The sequence below is a fragment of the Vulpes vulpes genome, chromosome 15 (genome assembly GCF_048418805.1).
Source record: "Vulpes vulpes isolate BD-2025 chromosome 15, VulVul3, whole genome shotgun sequence".
In the NCBI taxonomy this organism is placed as follows: Eukaryota; Metazoa; Chordata; class Mammalia; order Carnivora; family Canidae; genus Vulpes; species Vulpes vulpes.
Genome location: NC_132794.1, coordinates 22,164,154 through 22,186,352, shown reverse-complemented (window position 1 = coordinate 22,186,352; position 22,199 = coordinate 22,164,154). Strand labels below are relative to the sequence as shown.

Below are 22,199 nucleotides of genomic sequence, written 5' to 3'. Positions count from 1 at the left end.
CCTAAATTTATTGAGACTTGTTTGTGACCTAATGCCATTTATCCTGGAGAATGTTCCATGTACACTTGAGAAGAATGTGTATGCTGCTGCTTTTTGATGGGCTGTTCTGTATATATCTGTTACACCCATCTGGTCTAATGCGTTAAAGCCAATGTTTGCTTATTGATTTTTCTGTCTGGATGATACTATATTGGTGTACAGGGGATATTAAAGTCCTCTGCTATTAGTGCATTGCTGTCAATTTCTACCTTTACGTATGTTAATACTTGCTATATATATTTAGGTGTTCCTATTTTGGGTGCATAATTATATATGAATGTTATATCCTCTTTTTTGAATGACCCTTTTATCATTCCATAATACCCTTCCTTGTCGTTTTATATAGTATTTGTTTTAAAGTCATCATTTTGTCTGCATAAGTATAGCTATGCTAGCTTTGTTTTCATTCTTATTTGCATGGAATATCTTTTTCTGTCCCTTCACTTTAGATCTCTGTGTGCCCTTAGGTGCGAAGTGGGTCTTTTATAGGCAACATATCAATAGGTCTTCTTTTATCCATTCAGCCACTATATGTCTTTTGATTTGAGAAATTTAGGTCCTTTGCATTTAAATTAATTGTTGATAGGTAGGTACTTAGTGCCATTTTGTTCCCTGTTTTCTGGATTGTTTGTAGTTCCTCCCTGTTGTTCCTTTCTTCTTCTGTCTGCTCTCTTCCTTTGTGGTTTGATACCTTTTTTTAGTCTAATGTTTAGATTCATTTCCCATTGTCTTTTTTTGTATCTGCTATGCAGGTTTTTGCTTTGTCAGGCACACCTATAGCAGACTGTATCTATAGTAGTTTATTTTAAGTTGAGAGAAGCATAAGTTTTGAATACAAATTAGAGAATCTAGATTTTTACACCCCCCCCACCACATTTTGTGTTTCTGATGTTGTATATTACATCTTTATATTTTATGTGTATAGCTTAATAAATTATTGTAGTTATAGTTGGTTTTACTACCTTTATCTTCTAGCCTTCACTGTAAGTTTTTAAGTGGTTAATCCACTATCTTTAGCATATATTTGCCTTTTCCAGATTTTTACTTTCATGTTTTCTTGTTACTAGCTAGTACCTTTTCTTTTCAGCTTGAAGAATTACCTTTAACATTTCTTACAAAGATGGTCTATTGCTATGAAACCCTTTAGCTTTTGCTTGTTTAGAAAACTCTGTCTCTCCTTTATTCTTAATAGTAGTCTTGCTGGGTAGAATATTCTTGTTTGGAAGTTTTTCTTTTAGCACTTTGAATATATCATGCCATTCCCTTCTGGCCTGTAGAGTTTATGCTGAAAAATCATCTGAGAGTTTTATGGGGCTTCTTTTTATGTACCAAGTTGTTGTCTTGCTGCCTTTAAATTTTCTCTTTTTCTTTAACTTTTGACGTTTTACTTATAATGTGTCATAATATGGATCTCTTAGGATTCATATCTTTTGGAGCTCTCTGTGCTTCCTGGACCTGGATGTCTATTTCCTTCCCTAGGTTGGTTAAGTTGTCAGCCATTATTTCTTCAAACAAGTTTTCTGTCCCTTTCCTTCACTTTTTAAAATTCTCTTTGTTGTTGTTCAAGACAGTTCCACTGTCTTGTCTTCCAGGTTGCAGCTCTGTTCTGCTTCGTCCAAACTGGAGTGGTTGAAACACTTTCTATTTTTAGTTCAGTTATTATTTTCTTTAGTTCTTTGACATCTTTGATACTTTCTTATATTTTCTGTCTCTTTGAAGTTCTCAATGTGTTTGTCCATTCTTCTCCCAATTCAGTGAGCATCTTTATGACCATTACTTTGAACTCTTTGTCAGATAAATTACTCATCTCCATTTCATCAAGGATTTTTTTTTTCTTTTCTGGGGTTTTATCTTGTTTGTTCTTTTGGAATGTATTCTTGTTTTCTTATTTTGCTTTTCTCTGTATTTTTGTTTCTTTGTATTGGGTGGAACAGCTACCTCTCATTCCAGAAGTAATGGCCTTGATTGGATGATAAAACTTTTCATCCAACCTTATCCTAGTTTTTGGTCATCTCTAGAACCTTTGTGCTTACCTATATAGCCTGATTTATTCTTAATCAGGAACCGCACACAAGTTGAATGAGCAACTTGCTCCAGTGAGACTCAGGGAGAGAGCATATGGGCAGAGTGAGCCTCCTGGGTTCAGAGAGGCTATGGGAGAACCCAGAGGAAGCCCAGGATAGGAGGGAACCAATTGGCAATATAGTAGGGCCATCAAAGCTCATGGGCAGGACAAGCCAAGAAGTTGAAGCAGGGCTATGGTAGAACACAGGGAATGGAGGAAGCCCTACTATACTATTAAGATTGGGTAAGAATGTAAAAATGGTGCTCACCATCATTTTCTCCCCTGGAGAAAGTCCTACCAGACCCCTGTGTCTCCAGGACATGCTAATGAATCTCCACTGCATATGGAAAGATGTTTTCCAAACCACATATTTTTTTAGATTCCTAGGGTGAATGAGTCTGCATAAGACCTTTAAAAGCAGCCTCTCTATTTCTCACAGCTTTTTGGATATCTGGGATGTAAGCCTTTTTGCTTTACAGAGTCAGATATTTTGGGTGCTCATCTCTCCAGTATAATACCCTAAGGGCTGAGGTGTCTGCTATGGGGTATAAACTCCTCACTCCTCACTTCGAAACTATAAATTTGTGATCCCTCCAAGTAGTGATTTGCCATGCTGAGGATAGGGATTTTGGTGAGACCATGTCTCTGTCTCTCTTGCCTATCTCAGTGTAGCCTTTTATCTTTATTGTGAAGAAGCTCTTAACTAGTTTTCCAGTATTTTTCAAGGAGATTGATCACTGTGTAGTTGAAGATATGGTGTGTCTGTGGGAGGAATTTAGGTCAGGATCTTCCTATACCACCGTCTTGAACCACCACTCTATTTACTTGATATTTATTACACATTCTATCATAGAGGATTTTCTTTTTTCTTCTATTCCTCTCCTACAAACTCGTATTTAACTTCCTTGAACATACAGAATATATTCGAATAGTTATTTTAACAGTCTTTTCTCCATCATCTGTGTCATTTCTGGATCTTTTTAATTGATTGAATTTCTCCTTGTTATGTGTCATATTCTCCCACTTATTATACTATCCTGGTAATTTTTGGTTGAGTGCCAGGTACTAAGGATTTTATGTTCTGGAGTCCTGGATATTCTTGTATTCTCTTACTCTGGTTAGACACAGAAAGTAACTTGGGAAAAGTTTGATATTTTGAGAATTGCTTTTAGGCTCTTTTAGTGAGTGGATGCAGAGCAGCCTTCAGCCTTGAATTAACCTGATTCCATTACTGAAGCAATTTTCTTCTAAAGAGGTGACTTGATGTCCTGCATTTTAGAAGGTCTTTATACTCTGGATGGTTGAGATGCAAATTATTCCAGGTTCTGGGATTGTTGTGCTTTGTCTTTTTCAATGGTTCCTTCCATATACTGGGAAAGCCTTACTGGCATGCAGTCACTTATAAGGAGTTAGTTAAAGATGATTTGGGGATGCACTGCAAATCTCTCTGCCCTCTTTCTTATGTAGCTGTCTTTTCTTAAATTCTCTGATCCACAAATTCTAGCTACTTTAACCTCCTCCAGCTGAGAACTCTGCCTGGCTTGTGTTTGGGTTCTCTCTCTGTGAGCTACAGCTTGGAGCAGTCTTTAAATAGTAGGCTGTGGTGGTCCTTACAGGTCACACTCATGAGCTACTTGTTGATAGTGTTTGAAAACTGTTATTTAGTCTATGTCTAGTGTTGTTTGCAGTTTACAATGAGAAGGTAGATATGGACCCTGTTACTCCATTATGGTTTAAAGTGGAATTATCCTCACTTCCTTATAATTTCTACTAATTCCCTAGTTCTGATCCCTATTTTCTTGTGCCTAGAAAAGGGATACTTAGAGAATTGGTTTGCATCTTAAAGTATGGTCTTACAGAATTCAATCAGAATTCTTTGGGAGTCTTTTTCAGGCATAACATTCCTCAGAAGTAGATAGTAAATAATAACAAGTATATTCTATATCACAGGCTTATTAGGAGATAGGTATTAAAGAGCTATTACTTTGGTTATATCCCTTGCTGATATTTTTAAATTGACCATAGTCTTTACATAGTGATTTCCTCTAAATCTCTTTAAGATCTACCCATCTGCTTCAGAGCCCAAGTCATAATTTTTTTTCCCATGAAACTTTCCGGAATTTTTCATCCATTATTCTTTTTCCTTCTCTCCTACTATAGAGATCCTTCCTTGCCCCTACCCAACACAAAAAAAGAATATGAAAAAATTCATTACTGGGATTTTCCTTATCCTTTGGTACTGCTGTTACTGCCAATTTTATGAATTCTTCATGATAGGTAGCCATGTCTCACTTATTTGCTGTACTTCAGACATTTAGCACAATATTCCAAATGAGGTGGGGAAATAATTCTATCAAAAAGAACACTAGAATGTATTTAATCTGCTGCTTATATTACTGTGTAAATCTAGGTATCTTCATCTGTGATTTCAGGATTGGGAAAATCATACTTAAAAATTTAGTTCTCTAATCTGTGAATGAGGGTAGGAATGAAAATGAACAAATGAGCTAATTGTGAGTTTTGAAGTCAGTAGAATACATAGGGAAAGTGTCTTATAAGGCATAAATTGCTTAAACCTCTAGTGTATTATTATTATTGTTCTTCTTGTTCCACAAATTAATAATTTCTATTGGCTAGAGTAAGAAATACATTGTATCACTAGTTGTTGTGAAAGTTCAAACTATACATTATATTCTAGACAAAATTGCTGAAACATCATTTTTAGTTGTTATGAGATTTAGACTAATAAAAATATGAATAAAATATTTAAAAAAATACAAAGCAGGGGAATCCCTGGGTGGATCAGCAGTTTAGCGCCTGCCTTCAGCCCAGGGTGTGATCCTGGAAACCCTGGGGTCAAGTCCCACATCAGGCTCCCTGCATGGAGCCTGCTTCTCCCTCTGCCTCTGTCTCTGCCTCTCTCTCTCTCTCTCTGTGTCTTTCATGAATAAATAAATAAAATATTTTTTAAAAAACAAAGCAATATATATACATATTAGTATTTTACAAACTCTACTTTTGAACCCTGCTCTTAGGAAATTTTTGCACATTTCGTGATATCTTTAGAGATGTCAATAGAAATGGAAAAACAAATGTTAATGAGTCATAAAAGGAGAAGTATTATATTAGGATATGTGCCAATGCTTTCTGGAAAGTGAAATTAGAATTCACTGGAATGATCATTTAGTGTATTGAAGAAATATTCTCTTTCATTCTAGGAAATATTTGTTATAATTCTTTCAGGATTTTTTTTTTTTAATTTAAACTTGTATGGGCAAATAGATATCTCATCCCTTAGGACATATCCTTAACGTTTTACATTAGTGGACCTTAAAATCAATTCAATTCTTCAAAATACCATTATCAGAAAAACATAGAGGGAAAACTAAATGAGAAAGAAAAGGAGGAGGAAGAGGAAATGAGGAGAATAAATTAGAATGGAAGAGAATGTACAGTATAAGGTTTCACACATATGAAGGGGAATTGTAGAAATAGTTTAAGATTTAAGTGTATTTAAAGTATTTCTTACTATAAGTTATTATACAAAGTTTGAAAGACATTGTTTTAATAGGTAACAAAAACTAGAACTGGAAGAGAGTGAACTATTCAACTCAAAAAGAACTTGGAAAATATTGAAAATTATTTGTATCTAAGAGGGAACATATATAAGAAAAGTGGTTTCTTCTCATAAATGATTTAAATCATCATATTCAACATAATTTTTCTAGCTGCATTTGCACATAATTGTTTCATCTTACCCTCTTATCATCGCTAGTACTTATTTGCGATATAAATTTGTAACATATTTAAATTGCATTTACTTTGAAACTTCTTTAATGGATGTTTCCATAAAAATTCTGTTAATGTGTCCTAGGAACTTAGTCAATAAGCATGTGTTGACTTACCAAATAAAAAGTATATAGGGAGTTAAGATCAATTAAACAAATTTTTTTTTGCTAGTAAGCAAAGTAAAAATTGAACCAGTGTGCTTTTTTGCCTAAGGTCAGTGTTAAGATTTCAGCATAGCTCAGATGTTATTCTTGTCTCTAAATTCAAAGCAATTTTCAAGTATAATTTGAATATCTAATAATTGAGATTCACTGGACTATTCAGAGTGTACTTAACGATTAGAATATAGCTTTGTCTGTCAAAAGCCATGAAATAGGTGACGACTACTGATCAAAAAATGGAATACAATCTCCTCCTGAGTTACAAAGTCAGATTTATGAAGATCAACCTCTGTTTTCTTCTTTAGGAATGGCAAGTTCATTGAAGAAAATGAAAAGTACGTATTGAAAGGAAGCCATACAGAGCTCACTGTCAGGAACATAATTAATAGTGATGCGGGTCCTTATGTCTGCAGGGCCACAAATAAAGCAGGAGAAGATGAAAAGCAGGCATTCCTCCAGGTCTTTGGTAAGTATTCTAGCATAGTGGTTAAAATTATAGTGTCTAGAGGGAGGTCTGAGTCAAATTCTCCTCTGTCACTTATATGTCACTAACTTTTCCAAAATTAAATGTGTTTTCTCATCTGAAATATATTTTAGCATTGCAGCTACCGGAGAGAATTATTTTAAGAATTACATGAAATGATACATGTATATTCTTGCAAAATATTGGCTAACTCATAATAGTAGATGGAAATTTAAGAGATAATCACTGAATATGCAAGTGTCACACATAAACACATATATACTCCTCAACATAGGTACCATATGACTTTAAAAGAGGAAATTTTTTATTTTGTAGTTTAAGAGAGGAAAAAATATCTAGAGGTCTTTTAAATTGCAAAATTTCAAAAGGAATTATAATTTGCATGTTTGTTTCTAAGCCACTTCAAATTATTTTTATGATAATCAATGAGAATTATTTTCTAAAGCTTTTTCTCCTGTACCTTGCAAGTCTCTTGGCATCTCTTTCAAGCAAAGCATGCTGCTGTAACACTACAAACTTAAAAATTCTATACTATACTAATATGGACTTAAATGGAAGTATTTCCCTTCCAGACAGATTGAGTAACGTATGTATTCTTTACAGTACAGCCTCACATAATACAGCTTAAAAATGAGACTACCTATGAGAATGGTCAAGTCACTCTTATATGTGAAGCAGAAGGGGAGCCTATTCCAGAAATCACTTGGAAGAGAGCAGTAGATGGCATCACATTTTCTGAAGGCGATAAGGTAATAAGAACTCAGTATATAATGATTTTCAATGCCATTGTATTTTCAGAGTTTTGTGTATTATTAAATCTCATGGTGGACTCCAACTTAAGTAACTTGTAGGAATGCAAGAAATGGTTTAATTTTTAAAAAGGTAACTACCATAGTCAGCCTAAAACTAAGTAGAGGAGAAAAAAAGTGAAAGTGTGATATTTGAAGATGTTTTCATTAAGCCACAAAAATCTTAGGTTGCTAATATTGTTGTTTGCTTACATGGACTTTTAGCATATATTGAATCTATAAATTGTGTTATTACAATTTTAGCTCACCCACTTCATGCTGTGAAAATGAAAATCATTCAAATTCACCAGATTCTGCTTCATTATTAACTCTTTACTCTTTAGAATTGTTGTTACACAGTGGGAGATTGGTTTTGGCTTTCATGTAATTTAGTATCTAATAAAGAGACATAAGCCCAAACACAACAAATACAGCATTTGGCAATTGCCATTCCCCTGTAAATAGGCAACCTGTTCTGAGAATGCATTAAAATTTCTAACAAATTAGTTAATAGATTTTTTATTATTGTTATTTTTCATTATTCATATAAAACTCCAAAGTATAGACAAAAGTGAAACAGAAAGGAAAAGATATTGAATTCGTGATATGATGAGCTGACATTTTACACATGTAAAAAGGATAAGATTAATATTACAGATCTCTTTTCTTAATATTAAGGAGAACCCCTTTTAAACTTTTCATTTTTTTAAATCAGATCTGTGACGGACAGTGATTTCTACAATATAAATACCTTTGACTTACCAACATTAATAGCAGAAAAATTTGAAACCAATTTATCTAACAGACATTCTCTATCCCTCCAATTCATCATGTAGTTTTTAACAATATGATAACTCCATAAATTGACAAAACAGCTACCTCCCTGCCTATTTACTATTTATTCTTTGCAAGAATTGTATTTACATATGTGATATGTACATATGTATGTATCATACGTATATATGATATACATGACATGTATTCATATATATCTATATATCACACTTCTTTGCCTCATTTCCTCCTCATAATGGCATTTTTAAGAGTTAATCCTTTTTGGTAATAGTTATGTTATTTTGGTATTCGTATTTTATATATACAAATTGAAAATCAAATTTATAAAATATCTTCTGGCAATCCAGAGAAACCATATAGTTTGCCTTACCATTTTCTTGTTAGAGAATCACAGATATTATTAAGGCATAGTTGCCAAATCTGAAAGGTATATTTCCATAAAACTATTTAATTTTTTCTAAGATTTTATGTATTTATTCATGAGAGACACAGAGAGAGAGACAGAGACATAGGGAGAGAGAGAAGCAGGCTCCTCACAAGGAGCCTGATGTGGGACTCGATCCTGGCACTCCAGGATCATGCCCTGAGCCAAAGGCAGGCACTCAACCACTGAGCCACCCAGGCATCCCTCCATAAAACTATTTTAAATTATATATAAAAAATAGATATATAGAACTGTAGGTAATTGTTTGTCAATTCAGTACATCTCTTTAGACTAGATCACTCAAGAATAATGATTGTCATGTCTATAAGCCCTTATCAATTATACGTCCATATTCCTACCTCATGCTTCCATTATTGTCTTGTCCGCTGTAAAATTTCTAAAAGTTCTCATCTTTTTTTTCATTAGTAGCTGTTTATTGATGGATAATTTGATGTAAAGTTATTTAAAAATATGGAGTACTTGATGAATTTGCATGTCATCCTTACACAGGGGCCATGCTAATCTCTATATCTTTCCTATTTTAGTATATGTGCTGCCAAAGAGAACAAGCCAGCAAATAAAAGTTCTCATCTTAAAGATAGTGTTCACTCTTCATTTAATATATGTTTCCTTATGTGTATACCAAAAATGAGAGACACATTATGTTCAGTTTTTTTAATCATGAAGTTATCAAGTAACTAGCAGGCCATGATATTTTTTTCTACACTATAAACCCCAAACCACCCAAAACATACAGAAATTTCTTCTCTAGTAGGTATGAACAATAATCAACAGGTTTTGTTTGAACAAAACTTTCTCTATTAAATAACTCATCTTTTCTTGGTGGGGTGGGGAGGTTATTTGTTACCACAATTCTAGAACCCATATACTCTTTGGTTTTTCCAAATGTTTTTTCTTTTTGTTTTTCCAAATAGTTTTTCTTTTATCCAGTATATAAGAAATATAGGTTATTCACTTTCTATCTTGACATTTCTCCAAAGTTATTTTAAGATTCATATCTTATTTTCGGCGTGGAAAGCCGAGAAAGCCTCCTTTCTCCTAGCATTACTAGCTTCTTCAGCAGGCAAAATTCAAAAACTGAATGTTTGACCTAAGCTTTGAAATAAGACATATCTCATTTGAATCTCACCCCTGCCATTTGACAAGATTATTTGAACTCTATTATTAATATGAGTTTCTTCATCTTTAAAATGTGGATAGTAATACTTCCCTTAAAGAACAAGAAATGAGGAGTATACCAAACTCTTTATATTTTGTAAATATTCAATAAACTGTATTTTTTCTTTGTTATATTACTTTGCCATATTACATAATTTTCAAAGCATACTTTATCTTATTTCTGTTTTGGAACAAATTCTAGTTGTTAATAGACTCCATAAAGTCTGGTGCCTAATTGATTAAACAGTATCACATAGTATATTCAGGTCCTATCTCTTGTCATGGAAAGCATGAGATTATATTTTCAACAAGAATCATTTGGAGAGCCTGTTATAATGCACTCTCTAGAATCCCATTTCCCAGGGTTGATTTGATAATGCTAACACAGGACCAAGAAGTACATATTTAATAAACTTATAAGGTTGGTATCATATGGATTGAATTCAGGCCATACTCTGGAAAACAATTCTCTAAGTCAAATGATATTTAACAACTAATCCTGTCAACAGAAATATGCTCTTAACAGATTACTTGGCAGCTGATAGGGGCTTGGGAAATACTGAACAAAACAAAACAAAACTTCCCATCATGCATACACTATCAAAGTTTAATGAAACTGCTAATTATTTAGGTCATAGACAGTGAAACAACATCAGTGCGATATGGCTCAAACTTATAGCTTCGCCCAGAAATATGACAATGCATTTAGCAAATATGTTCATCAATGTAGATTTTCAAAGTATGTGATGTCAATCAATAGTATCCACTTTCCTTGCCTAATTCTTAATCACCAGCTAAGACAAAAGAAATAAATGGGGATTAAATGTCATGGGGCTTAAATCTGCAGGTAAGTGAATGTCTTATACCAAACTAGAGCATTAGATAGACTTACACAGCACAGTCCTGAATAGCATTAAACCTTGTAGCCTTCCACTGTGGCAGACTAGGTGTCACTGCTAAGGTTACCCCCATGGCTGAGAGCAAGGGAGAACCTGTGTCCATTCTGAAAATACAAAGAGAATATCTCGGAAAAGCATATTCAGTATGATGTCCCCATATTTACCAATAAAACATCTGCCTAGTTCTCATGGAGGAGAGTAATTAAGGAATTGGAAAGTCCAGTACATATGTTAGCAGAACTCCCTTCCTATGGAATAAATGTTAGGAGTCCATGAGAAATGTGCACTGCCTGACAAACTTTATGTTAATAACATCTTAAAAAGCACTGTATATGCATTGTTGCAATTTAACTTCTGGTATTCTTACTGCATGCTAAATGACCTCAAAATATAGTGGCACAAAACAACCTTTTTCTTTTGCTTATGATTTTGTGGATCGGGAATTTGGGGAAGCTTGGCTAAGTGGACGAGGCACCTCAAATGGGCTTACATGTAGTTGTTTTCCATATCTGTAGTTTTGCTGAAGACTGAATGAGGCATATTTAGATACCATAAAAGATCTGTGCATAATAAAGCATCCTTCAGAAATGATAACAAAAAATATGGTCCTTAAATACAGAATCCTTTTAATTTCAAACATATGTGTAATATGTAAGAAAAGGAGCTTTAAAAATATTTTAATATTATTTCAGAAAAACAATTCATTGTTCATTTTATTATTAAAAAATTCAGTTTTAACTAACTTTTAATTACCCATGTATTGAAAAATTTCTAGGCACTTTACTTTAGTGCAACTTAAGTATTATTTATGACTTTCCATAAAAAATATTGATTTACTGGTGTTATCCAGAAATTCATTAAAGTGACAGCTTAATATTGGCATATTATTTTGGAGTCATCGTAAGATACATTTGTTTTCAAAATCATAAATCCCTAGCCCTTTCATTTAATAGATATTATACACATAATTTTAATAATATTTAAATAAATATATATATATATATATATATATAAAGTTTAAGACACAACGAAAGCTATCTTTATGGAATATAAAACAACCATGAATTAAAACTTATAAATTGTTTTGTAATATACAAACCAAGCAATCTAATTTTATATTAAAAACTTTATTTTTAAAATAAAACCATGCTTCTTTCACAGAATTGATCTATGGATTATGTAAGATTATATTTCTAGAGTGTTTTGACATAGTCCCTGGCATTAATTCTTATCATCTATTTTGAACCTGTTTCTTTAAATCATTCCTTCTTATAATTCTTATTACTCAGTAAACATTAGTATATGTAAGATTATAGGTTTTGATGAATTAGTATGGGATGTCATGCAAAATGTCACACAAGTCAAAGTTTAATCCTAATTTTGTCACTTTGGTGTGTCATTCACTATATTACTTCTTCTATCTGACCTCAGTTTTTGCAGTTCCAAATCAGGATAATAATGAAATGTCCCTGGAAAAAGTTTCTGGAGATGAAGATGTTATGTTTCCACATAACTATATGCTAGACACAAATTGAATATCTTAAAAATGTTTTTTTTTTCTTGTCCTTGGGGGTATCCAGTCTTCTGATATTTTATGCATCAGAAAATGATCATATTAATTCCCTGTTAATGACTGCTGTCACAAAGGAAACCAGTTAAAAAAATTGAGCATGGTCATATGTCCCGTATGAATAACACAAAAACAGGAGAATAGTGTTATAGTTTTTATAGATTGTGCTTCTATGACATAACTGTATATAGAAATTTACGATAAAATCATATCTAGCAATATCAATTCCAGATTTTGTAACTATATATCACATTCCGTTTGGAAGTTGACAATCTGAATTCGAGTATTCATCTTACTGTATGTTTGATGTCAATCTCCATCCCTGCAAGGGAGCACAGATGAGGCTCAAACTTCCTGGCTTGGATGAGAATAGGTTTTTATGCTAAAGAAAGGCTGGTGTTTCTTCTTAAGAGACATCAAATATCACAGATTTCTTTCTGCTCTCTCAGATCTGTCTTCTCCTAAACCCCCAAATTTTCCTCTGTAGGAAGTGATTCATTTTTTTGGACCCATGTAAATCTCCCACATTACATAGCAATAAATATTGATTCTAAATAAACCTTTATGCATTGTAATAAAGACTAGACAGGTCATTAAAATAGGAAGAAAAAAATGTCACACTCCACAAAGCAAGATGACTTAACAGTGCCTGGTCCATAAGTTTTCAAAATATGGTTTCATAGTCATCTGATAAGCCTGATGTCTTTTAAACATTTTTTAAAGCAGTATCGTTACTTGTTATTTTAAGAGTAAATGGAAGTAAAAAGATCTACAGGGAGTGATTTTTACTTTTAGAATTCTTACAAAATGGTAAACATGACAGCATGCAACCCCATCTATATGAGTAGAATGTTTTATATAATAATTATAAAGTGCTTAAAATATTGTCTGGGAGATGACATCTTACACATGCCACTTATATTATACTCTTAAGATACAGAATCTATAATTATCTTATTCCTGGTACACTTGTCCTGCATAATAAATTATAGGCCTCCCTCTACTAGAAATTAATCCCACCCTACATTGCATAAGAAGTATTTGAAATGTATAGCAGTAAGTTATAACTGTCTTACAGCAGAATTTCTCAAACATTAGTCATTTGACAGCTTCATCTCCTCTGTAATCATGTGCTGCCTGTTATACACTTATTTTTTTCTTTAAATTGAATTAGTTTTTCATTTATTCTAATCCTACCCCAAAATGTCAGTGGAATCAAAAGTATGATTATATACTAGTTATGTTTTAAATATCATTAAATAAATATAAAGCTATAAGATAAAATTGTTTTTCAAAGTCATACTAAATGTGTACCTTCACTGGTACACAGACTATACTTTTAAAATGACTACTTTTTGTGTCAAACATACTTTGAATTAACATGATACAAAGTTTAGGTATGAAATTTTGTGGAGTAGAACACATTCACACATAGACTGATTAAGACAAAAACCCATTTCCCGTCCTCTTCTTGTTGGGACCAAACACTTCCCTAAACAAACATGGTTCATTATTAATTAAAGGCAAAAGAGATTACAGATACAAGTAACAGAAACTCATTTAGTTTCAGTCCTTAATACCAAGTGATCCTTTCAAAATGATGCCAATAGGGCAGCCCTGGTGGCTCAGTGGTTTAGAGCCGCCTTCAGTGCAGGGTGTGATCTTGGAGACTGGGGATCAAGTCTCATGTCAGGCTCCCTGCATTGGAGCCTGCTTCTCCCTCTGCCTGTCTCTGTGCCTCTCTCTCTGTCTCTCATGAATAAATAAAATCTTCAAAAATAAAAAACTGCTTCAAAATGCTGCCAATAAACTCAATACATAAAGTGGAGTGGTTAACCTCAAAAACAATTTCTTCCTATTTTTTGCTGAAGTAAAACACCAAATTCTACTGAATTTAGATCAAGTCAAAACTTTGTGATTAAAATTATAGGATTTTCCATTCTTTTACATTCCTTTTGAAAAGTGTGTGTGTCCAAGAAAGCTAGCTGATTCTTCATCAGCTTTTGTATATTAAGCCCATATTGCTTTTTGTTACTTCACAGTATTTAAACTGAAATTTAAGATTAAAAATAATTAAGTATGAATACTTTAACATTTCATTCTGTACTTAGGTACAGCAGTCATAGTTGTACTGAAATGTCCCTTTCTATTTTAATATTGTAGAAGTGGTGAGCAAATTTCTCCAGGTATTTAGACACTGTGATCTGGACAATACTTACTTAAAATGCTCTTGCAGACTAAAATACCAGGTCAAAGAGATTTCTGGCAGTAATAAGGATAGGCAGTTCTTTCATACAACAACTTTTTTTTTCATACAACTTCTTGAACAAAATATGACACTTTAAATTTTATAACAATTTAAATATCTCAGCATATATTTATTATTACATGACTATATTCATTATTATATTATTATTTTATGCTTTGGGATATTATTCCTTATTGTCTATGTACAGCTTTGGACCTAAGGAAACGTCCAGTCTATTTATTTATTTTTTTTTAAGATTTTACTTATTTATTCATGAGAGAGAGGCAGAGACATAGGCAGAGGAAGAAGCAGGCTCCTCTCAGGGAGCCTGATGCTGGACTCGATCCCGAAACGCCAGAATCACGCTCTGAGCTGAAGGCAGATGCTCAACCACTGAGCCACCTAGGTGTCCCGGGAAACTTCCCATTTAAAAAATGATTTATTTAAATCCCTTCTAATGAAAGGCAGAAGGTAATGGATTGAACGTTTCACGTCACGTGAAAAGCTACACTGAAAATTCTTAGATCTTTTATATTTAAAATGAGAAGATTACATTAACCTTTTCTGTGTTTCTCTCTTTTTTTTTAACTCTAAAGTAAATATGACTTCTTGAAAAGATAAATTTCATAAAATGTAAGCAGTAAAATAATCTTTAAAGTGATAGGGTTTTATATGACTAGTGTTTTCTTTATCATTTACCCAAATTCATTTAACAGCTATCAACAAATACTACTGAGAACTGATATGTTTGCATGAACTCTGCTAGGTACAAAGAATGCAGCAGTGGAAAAAAAAATCTTCTACATTATGGTGCATACAACTTCGGAGGGAGATGGAATCAAAGCATATTTAAAATCAGTAGTCTTTTCCCTATGAATATGCAATTTTGAATTATGCAATTTGCACATCCAAAATACCAATTTTGAGTATGTAAGTGCATTTTTACAAGACTACAGATATTGCTTTGGCATATTTTTTTGTGCTATCGCAGACCCAGTTCAACTTGTTCTTCTGGTTGGCCTGTGTATCATGCACCTTGGAGAATAGGTCTACTCTCATAGAATATCTCCACTCCGCTTGCTCCCGGATGATAAAAATTGCATAGACTGATTTAAAAACAAAAACAAAAATAATTGCATAAGTTGCTGCATCTTTGTATTATAAGGAAAAATGAAAGATTTTCAACTTCATTTTCCTCTTTAAATAGAAATTACCAAAATAAGACCAACAAATCCCCAATTATTGATTTAAAAGAGAGACTGTAGAGTTTCAAATATCTGCACTTTATTATAAATACCCTAGTGAAATGAAAAGCTAAAATATGGCATATTTATAGCATCATCTTTAAGTATGAAGGACAGAATGTCTGTATCTTTTATATATCTTTTAAGTAGCTATACTTCTGGGCAAATTTTTTACAGCTGTATTTTTATCACTTTTATGATGAATTTTATTTATACCTTTTTACCAAAGCTAGAAGATCCATTTTGGCATGCAGTTATGGGCAATTCTTAGTGCCTGATTCTGAGACCGATAAAACAAAACAAAAACACAGGAATAGAGGTCAAGGTGAGAACTTTAATGTAAAAAAATAAATAGGCAAATAAAATCAATAAAATGTTTTAGTACAAAATTGAAAGAGCAGTGATGATATATTTGTTCAAATATTTTAAAGACGTCCATACATACAGTTGAACTAGCTGTATTGCTTAATGCAGGTAATCGTATGACAAAAGGGTAGACGTTATTAAAAGGCATAGACTTTCCATGAATCAAGGATTACAGATAATGAAATTGTTAAATTTCAAATGAAAGAATGCCCAGTCTCTTGAATTCCTCTAGCGCAATTTGCAAAATCAATGTCTGAAAGGAACACCTTTCTTTTAATGTGCTTGCGTTAGAGGATCTCAAGGAGCTATCCATAGAGTAAGATACATTTAAAAAAATAATCTGCATAACCCATGGGTTCCTAACTATGTTAGCTTTGGTATTCCCAGTTCATTTAAAATACAGTGTTATGAATTAGTGCTATGTATAAGTCACAACATTGAAATAATAACTTAGTATAGTGAGGCGGTGTTTGCAATCTCCTTTTTCTATATAGCTTTTCCATACAACTCAGTTATAAGAAAAATTAAGATGACTTTAGTAAAATCTTTACAATGGGGGGGAAAGTCAATTCTGATTGTAGAGAAGAATGCCAAAGAACATATTTCTGGCACCTGTAGATTTCAATGCCTGTATTTTTTTTCCCCTTTGTAGAGATAATGGGCTTTTCTGAAGGATTTTGTATTTGAATGACATTTTTAAGGTCCTCCTAATGCATTTTTTCATACTAGTGCTCTGAGAGCAATATTATAGGTCCCTGCTGGGCAATAGGCAAAATGGATACTTCTATCCCCTATCTGATGTAGGTGGTAGAATAGAATTAGGCAGGTTGGAAATCTTCCTGGATGCTCCTGAGCTTGCTGAGAGGTGGGTTTTCAATCATTTACAGCTTCCTGAAATTCTGTTTCCAGCCCACAGCTTGAATAACAATTATCAAAGAAGTCAAGCCATAACTTCAACATATGCTTTTAAAAACTACTTTTGATAAAATTCGGTGAAATATTTTAAAAATAAGAGTGTCATTATTCTTTTAAAAAACATTATTTATTAATGAACTATTATTTTTAAATGTATTATAAGAATTTCTACTTGAAAGAAGCCGTCATCAGGTTTGTAAGATAACATAACAGTAGTTCACGATTTCACAGGAATTGTTCTGGGGAAACATATTATTTATATACTGAAAGTGATTTTAGTATGGCTTTGTAGCAGAAAATATTTTTTCTTATAAGTACCTTGTCCTACATCGACTTCAATTGATATTTATTTCTTCTTATGAAGCAATCTAGTACTGTCCCCGAAAAAATATAAAATCATATAGCTATAAGGAAATATGGAGGTGTCAGTGAATATTAATAGACCAAAAAATAAATTTTCTGGTATTTGTAACTTCTATATTTTAGTAAATAATATTAACAAAATTCAAGAAACAAGATGAAGCAAATTTGAATAAATGCATGACAGCTATGCAGTCATTTGGGTATGATTTAAAATAATACATATGAAAACTAAATTCAAATTACTATATAATAAATGCAGCATATCTGAGAAAATATTTAATCCAACATCTAATAAACAACTTGCATAAAAATAATACATCTGATGTATTTCGTTGTCAACTTTAAGCATCCAACAAAAACAGGTGCATAAAAGAATGTTACTTACACAATAATTAACAAATAAAACTGAATACATTTTAATGAAAATTACCTTAGCATAGTTACTGCAGTGCCTTCATTGCCCTTGACTCAGAGGTGAACAGTAAAGTTAAATGATGTATTAAACAAAGATATTCAATAATAGCTGTGTTCAGCCATCTTTCGAGCACTGGTGTTTATGATAGGGGTTCAGGGTGGGACAAAAATGTTTTACATGTAAATCAGTTTTGGCTATTAATGTTACATTGTCATGATCTACATCTTGGAGCAGCATTATTACTGTTGTTTTGTAATCCACAGAAAGTTCTTTCGACTTTCTAAATCTCTTATCCTCAGATTATTTTTAGATGCATATTTAATAGTGCATATACTTATAAGAAAAATGTATTTATACTCTATCAGATATGTAGAAGCAATGCATTTCTAATATTTGTGGATTCTACTGTTTTTTCCCTGACCTAGACCACTCATCTTGCTCACCTTTTTTAATCCCCAGCCTAAAATTTCATTGTATATTATTATAATTACGACTTCATATGCATTGCTCAATTTTTTTGTTTTTGGCTTCGTGAAATGTTTCTGGCAAAGCAGCACTCGTGGTTTAATTAACCTCCACATCTATTCCACACATGTGGTAGGACAGCTGAGCTTACATGGAGGAAAAGCTTGTAATCATTCTGAATGGTCTCTCCTTAAAGTTGTGGTGCATACCCTGTGGGCGTTTTGTTGTTGTTGTTGTTGTGTACCATTCATCCCACATTTTTCTGGCTCATTTTCTTGACCAGTTTTAGACAACTATCTTCAGTTCATTTCCTACATCCTCAAATTTGCTAATTTCCTCTATCCCCAAAGTTTTGCTGATGATCTGCTGTTTTATTAAGAAGCAATCAAAAAAAACTTTAACAAATTCCTACTACTACATCTACACTCATACATATCTGAACCTGTATGTCACCGTAAATGCAATATCTGAGTTTTTTACGTGGCTCCTAGTACGCTTTCTAACATACGAATATCAGTCCAGTAATTCAGATCCTTATTCTCAGCAATATTTTTACCCAGTACCTTATTTATCATCCCTGTCAACATCCAAAAATACTCTATTATTTTTCTCTTATGTATATATTGCATATATAACATACACATTTTATATGTATATCTGTAACATACACACATACCTACTACACATATCCTTCATATATGTGAATTTATGTGTGTATAACATATAGACAGGCAGAGGATGGATGGATGGATGGATGGATGGATGGAAAGATAGATATCTCATATAGCTTCCACATGCCATCTGATTTTCTATCCTGTGTAGTCACAGCAAAATCCCTTGAAAATGTGGTTTAACCTTGCTCTAATTTTCTTCCTCCAATTATTTCCTGAACATAAGCTTTGATCATATCATCACCCCACTGAAGCTTTCTGACAAATTTACCAGTAATGTTCATCTTCTTAAAGCTCAGTGGTAAATTATCAGTCCCCCTTTTTTTTTTCTACCTAGTAACAACAGTGACCCAATGAAATTATCTCTTTTGCTTAAATCTTATTCTTTAGTTTGCAATATACTTCTGGGTTTTCGTCTGCCACACTTCTCTCTCCTTTCAGTGCCCTTTGATTAATCTTTGCCTTCTAATTGGCCTCTAAGTGATTAAAGGCCTTGGTTTGGGGCCCATTCTTGAATTCCTTTCTCTATGCTTATTCCCTTGACTTATTCATCTAGTCTTATGGCTTTGTTTACCACTTGGATCCAGTAAACTCTAAATCTCAACCAATGGACCTCTTCATTGCATCCTAGTCTTCATCCAGTCATGTACCAGACAACTTCATTTGGATATTAAATACGTAGTTTAAAGTGAAAATATCTAGTACAAATCTGTCCATTATCTTCATATTTGCTTCTTCCTCCATCATCTCAACCTTATTAAACGGTGACACTTTCCTTATAGTTACATAGACTAAAATTCTTGGAGTTATCTTTGATTCTTATCTGTTATTACACCCATATTCTTTTTTTTAATCTTCTAGCCCAATTTTAAATGTATTCAAAATTTGTTCATTTCTTAACACCTACTTATTACTGCTCTGGTCCAAGCCATCATAATTACTTGGCCTAGATTATTACAATAGATTTGAAGAGATCTCAGGGCATTAGTCTCCTTAAAATAGCTAGATTGCTTCACTTGAAAAAAGCCAGATAATATCATTCTTTTGTTCAGAAGCTTCCAGTAGTTTCTCATATCATTTGGAAATTCCTTCTATTACCTGCATGGCTCTGTAGGTAGGCCACTCTTCCAATTTCTGTTATCTCTTTTTTTCCCATATGTCCTACTATTAAGATTAGTTTCAACCAAGTAAAATTTCACATTCCTCCATCAATCCTTGAATATTGCAAGTTTTTCAATAGTGTCTCTACTATATCCATCTAGAATATTAACTGCACATAGCAACTAATAAGTGTAGTGAAAACTGTCACAAATCTTTGATGTACTGACTACAGTTTCCAATTACTTTTGAATCTTCTGAGAGTCCTTGACTGACAAACTGAGGTCTATATAATAGATGGTTGATTTTTAACAGGTATTAACTCTGAATATATTTTGGTTAATTATTGAATTCTTCATGTAAACTAAGGATAGGTTGCAGACCACTGTTCTTTTAATCACAAAATTCAGAGCCACTTAAGAACTTAAATATCTCTAAAACACGAGAGTTAATTTCCTCTGTGGACTTTCGCATTCAACTCTGAAGTTCATTGTATCTATCAGAGTCATAGGAGCTGTGATGATTCAGGGACAAATTTTAATTATAGAGACATGTAATGCTAAAGTAATAGTAGCATATCTATTGATCAAAATTTGAATGAATTGATATAATTGATTACTTAGTAAGTTAATAATCTGTTTATCCATAAATTAAAATGCACTTTGGAGTCAAGTGATAGATAAGGTGATAATTAAGAGGATCCCGTTCACAAAATGTATAGAAATAGGAGATTATCAAGCCATTAAATTGCACATTTTTTGTATGTGTATCATGGAGAAGATGTTGGAGGTTTATTGAGGCCTTATCCATCTCTTCCTATATTATAAGAAAACTGCCTGGCTGGCTATTTTGATCAGCACTTTGAGATAGGACGTTACATATTTATTCACTAATAGTATGCTTTTTTAGTACCTTCTCATAAAATTACAACACTCTGCCCTGTGTTATAATTATTTGACCTCTTCTTATGCTTGCATATTCCAGCACACAATTAGAGGCTTGATGAAAGCTGTTTCTCATCAATTTTATGTCTTGTAGCCAAGGTAGTATAATTTCCCAGACCATCTCTGATCCCCGGGCATTTAGTTTCACCAGATCTCCCTTTAATGATAATGTTCTTAATTTTTTCATGGTCTAATGATTGATACACATCACTGTAAAGATTCACCACAGACATTTCTGATTTATAATTTTTGGATTGTTTTAAGGAAAATTACTACAATATAGAAATACAAGATGCTTTATCTTCTATTAATGTCTTTGACAAATTCCACACAGTACCTTCTCTTTTTCATGGTTTCAGGTTGCAGCATTGATTCATTTATCCCATCAAACATTTTTAGTTCTCCTCCTCCTTTGCATTATCACTTTAATAACTTCTATTATATCCTTTCTGAGGAGTTCCTTCTCTTTAATTGAAGGCTTCTAACAATAATAAAAAGTTCGCTTTGCATATGCATTCTTTCTTGTAGCTTACCTATTCTTTATGGAGGATTACTTTATTTGCTATAAAACAAGCAAAATCCAAACCAAAAAGAAAAGCAGCTCAATGGAGTTTATATATTTGTTACATACAGTTTTAATTTTTAGCCATTTCTTGGAGATAGGTTGTTTCTGTGTCTGTGTAATGATTTGATGAAATTGTGGTTTTTGGTATTTTGGTGCATAGTGAGTAATTCTTGGTTTTTACATTCATGCCTTATATAAAGCATTTCCAATAAATACACACTGCTTTCATTTATGATAATTATGTTCATTAGCTATGAGTCAAATAGCAACAGAGCTACCCAATGCCTGGTTATGAGACTTTGAAGTAAGGTTTTAATCACTCAGCATAGCTCCCTGTTCAAAAAGGAGCATATATTTGCTATAATACTAGTGACACATATAATAATTATATATGTTAGCTATATCAGATTTCTTATATATCCAATGATGTAGACATTTAAATATATATTTGGCATGATGTAATTCTTAAAAAGGAAGGAAAAACATACACATACATTGCCAGGTACTTTTTTTCTTCCCTTTTTTTTTTTTTTTTTTGTTTAAGTTTTTATTTAAATTCCAGTTAGTTAACATATAGTATATTAGTTTCAGATATAGAATTTAGTGATTTATCACTTACAAATAACACCCAGTGCTCATCACAAGTGCAATATACTTCTGGGTTTTCGTCTGCCACACTTAATCTCCAACACCCATTTATCCTATCCCTCCA

At 32.8% G+C, this 22,199-nt stretch overlaps 1 protein-coding gene and 1 non-coding gene across 3 annotated transcripts in view; one reads left to right on the top strand and one right to left on the bottom strand.

Moving 5' to 3' along the window:
- NCAM2 (neural cell adhesion molecule 2) overlaps positions 1 to 22,199 on the top strand; it is a 503,824-nt gene that overhangs the window by 338,834 nt on the left and 142,791 nt on the right. For both annotated transcript variants that reach the window (XM_025995672.2, XM_025995673.2), the window contains exons 7-8: positions 6,360 to 6,520; positions 7,142 to 7,287. In XM_025995672.2, coding sequence (XP_025851457.1) covers positions 6,360 to 6,520; positions 7,142 to 7,287 — 307 coding nt within the window. The remainder of the gene's footprint in view (positions 1 to 6,359; positions 6,521 to 7,141; positions 7,288 to 22,199) is intronic.
- Positions 9,011 to 9,112, bottom strand: LOC112917743 (U6 spliceosomal RNA). The gene has a single exon (XR_003234525.1). It is a non-coding gene; the product is annotated as a U6 spliceosomal RNA (small nuclear RNA).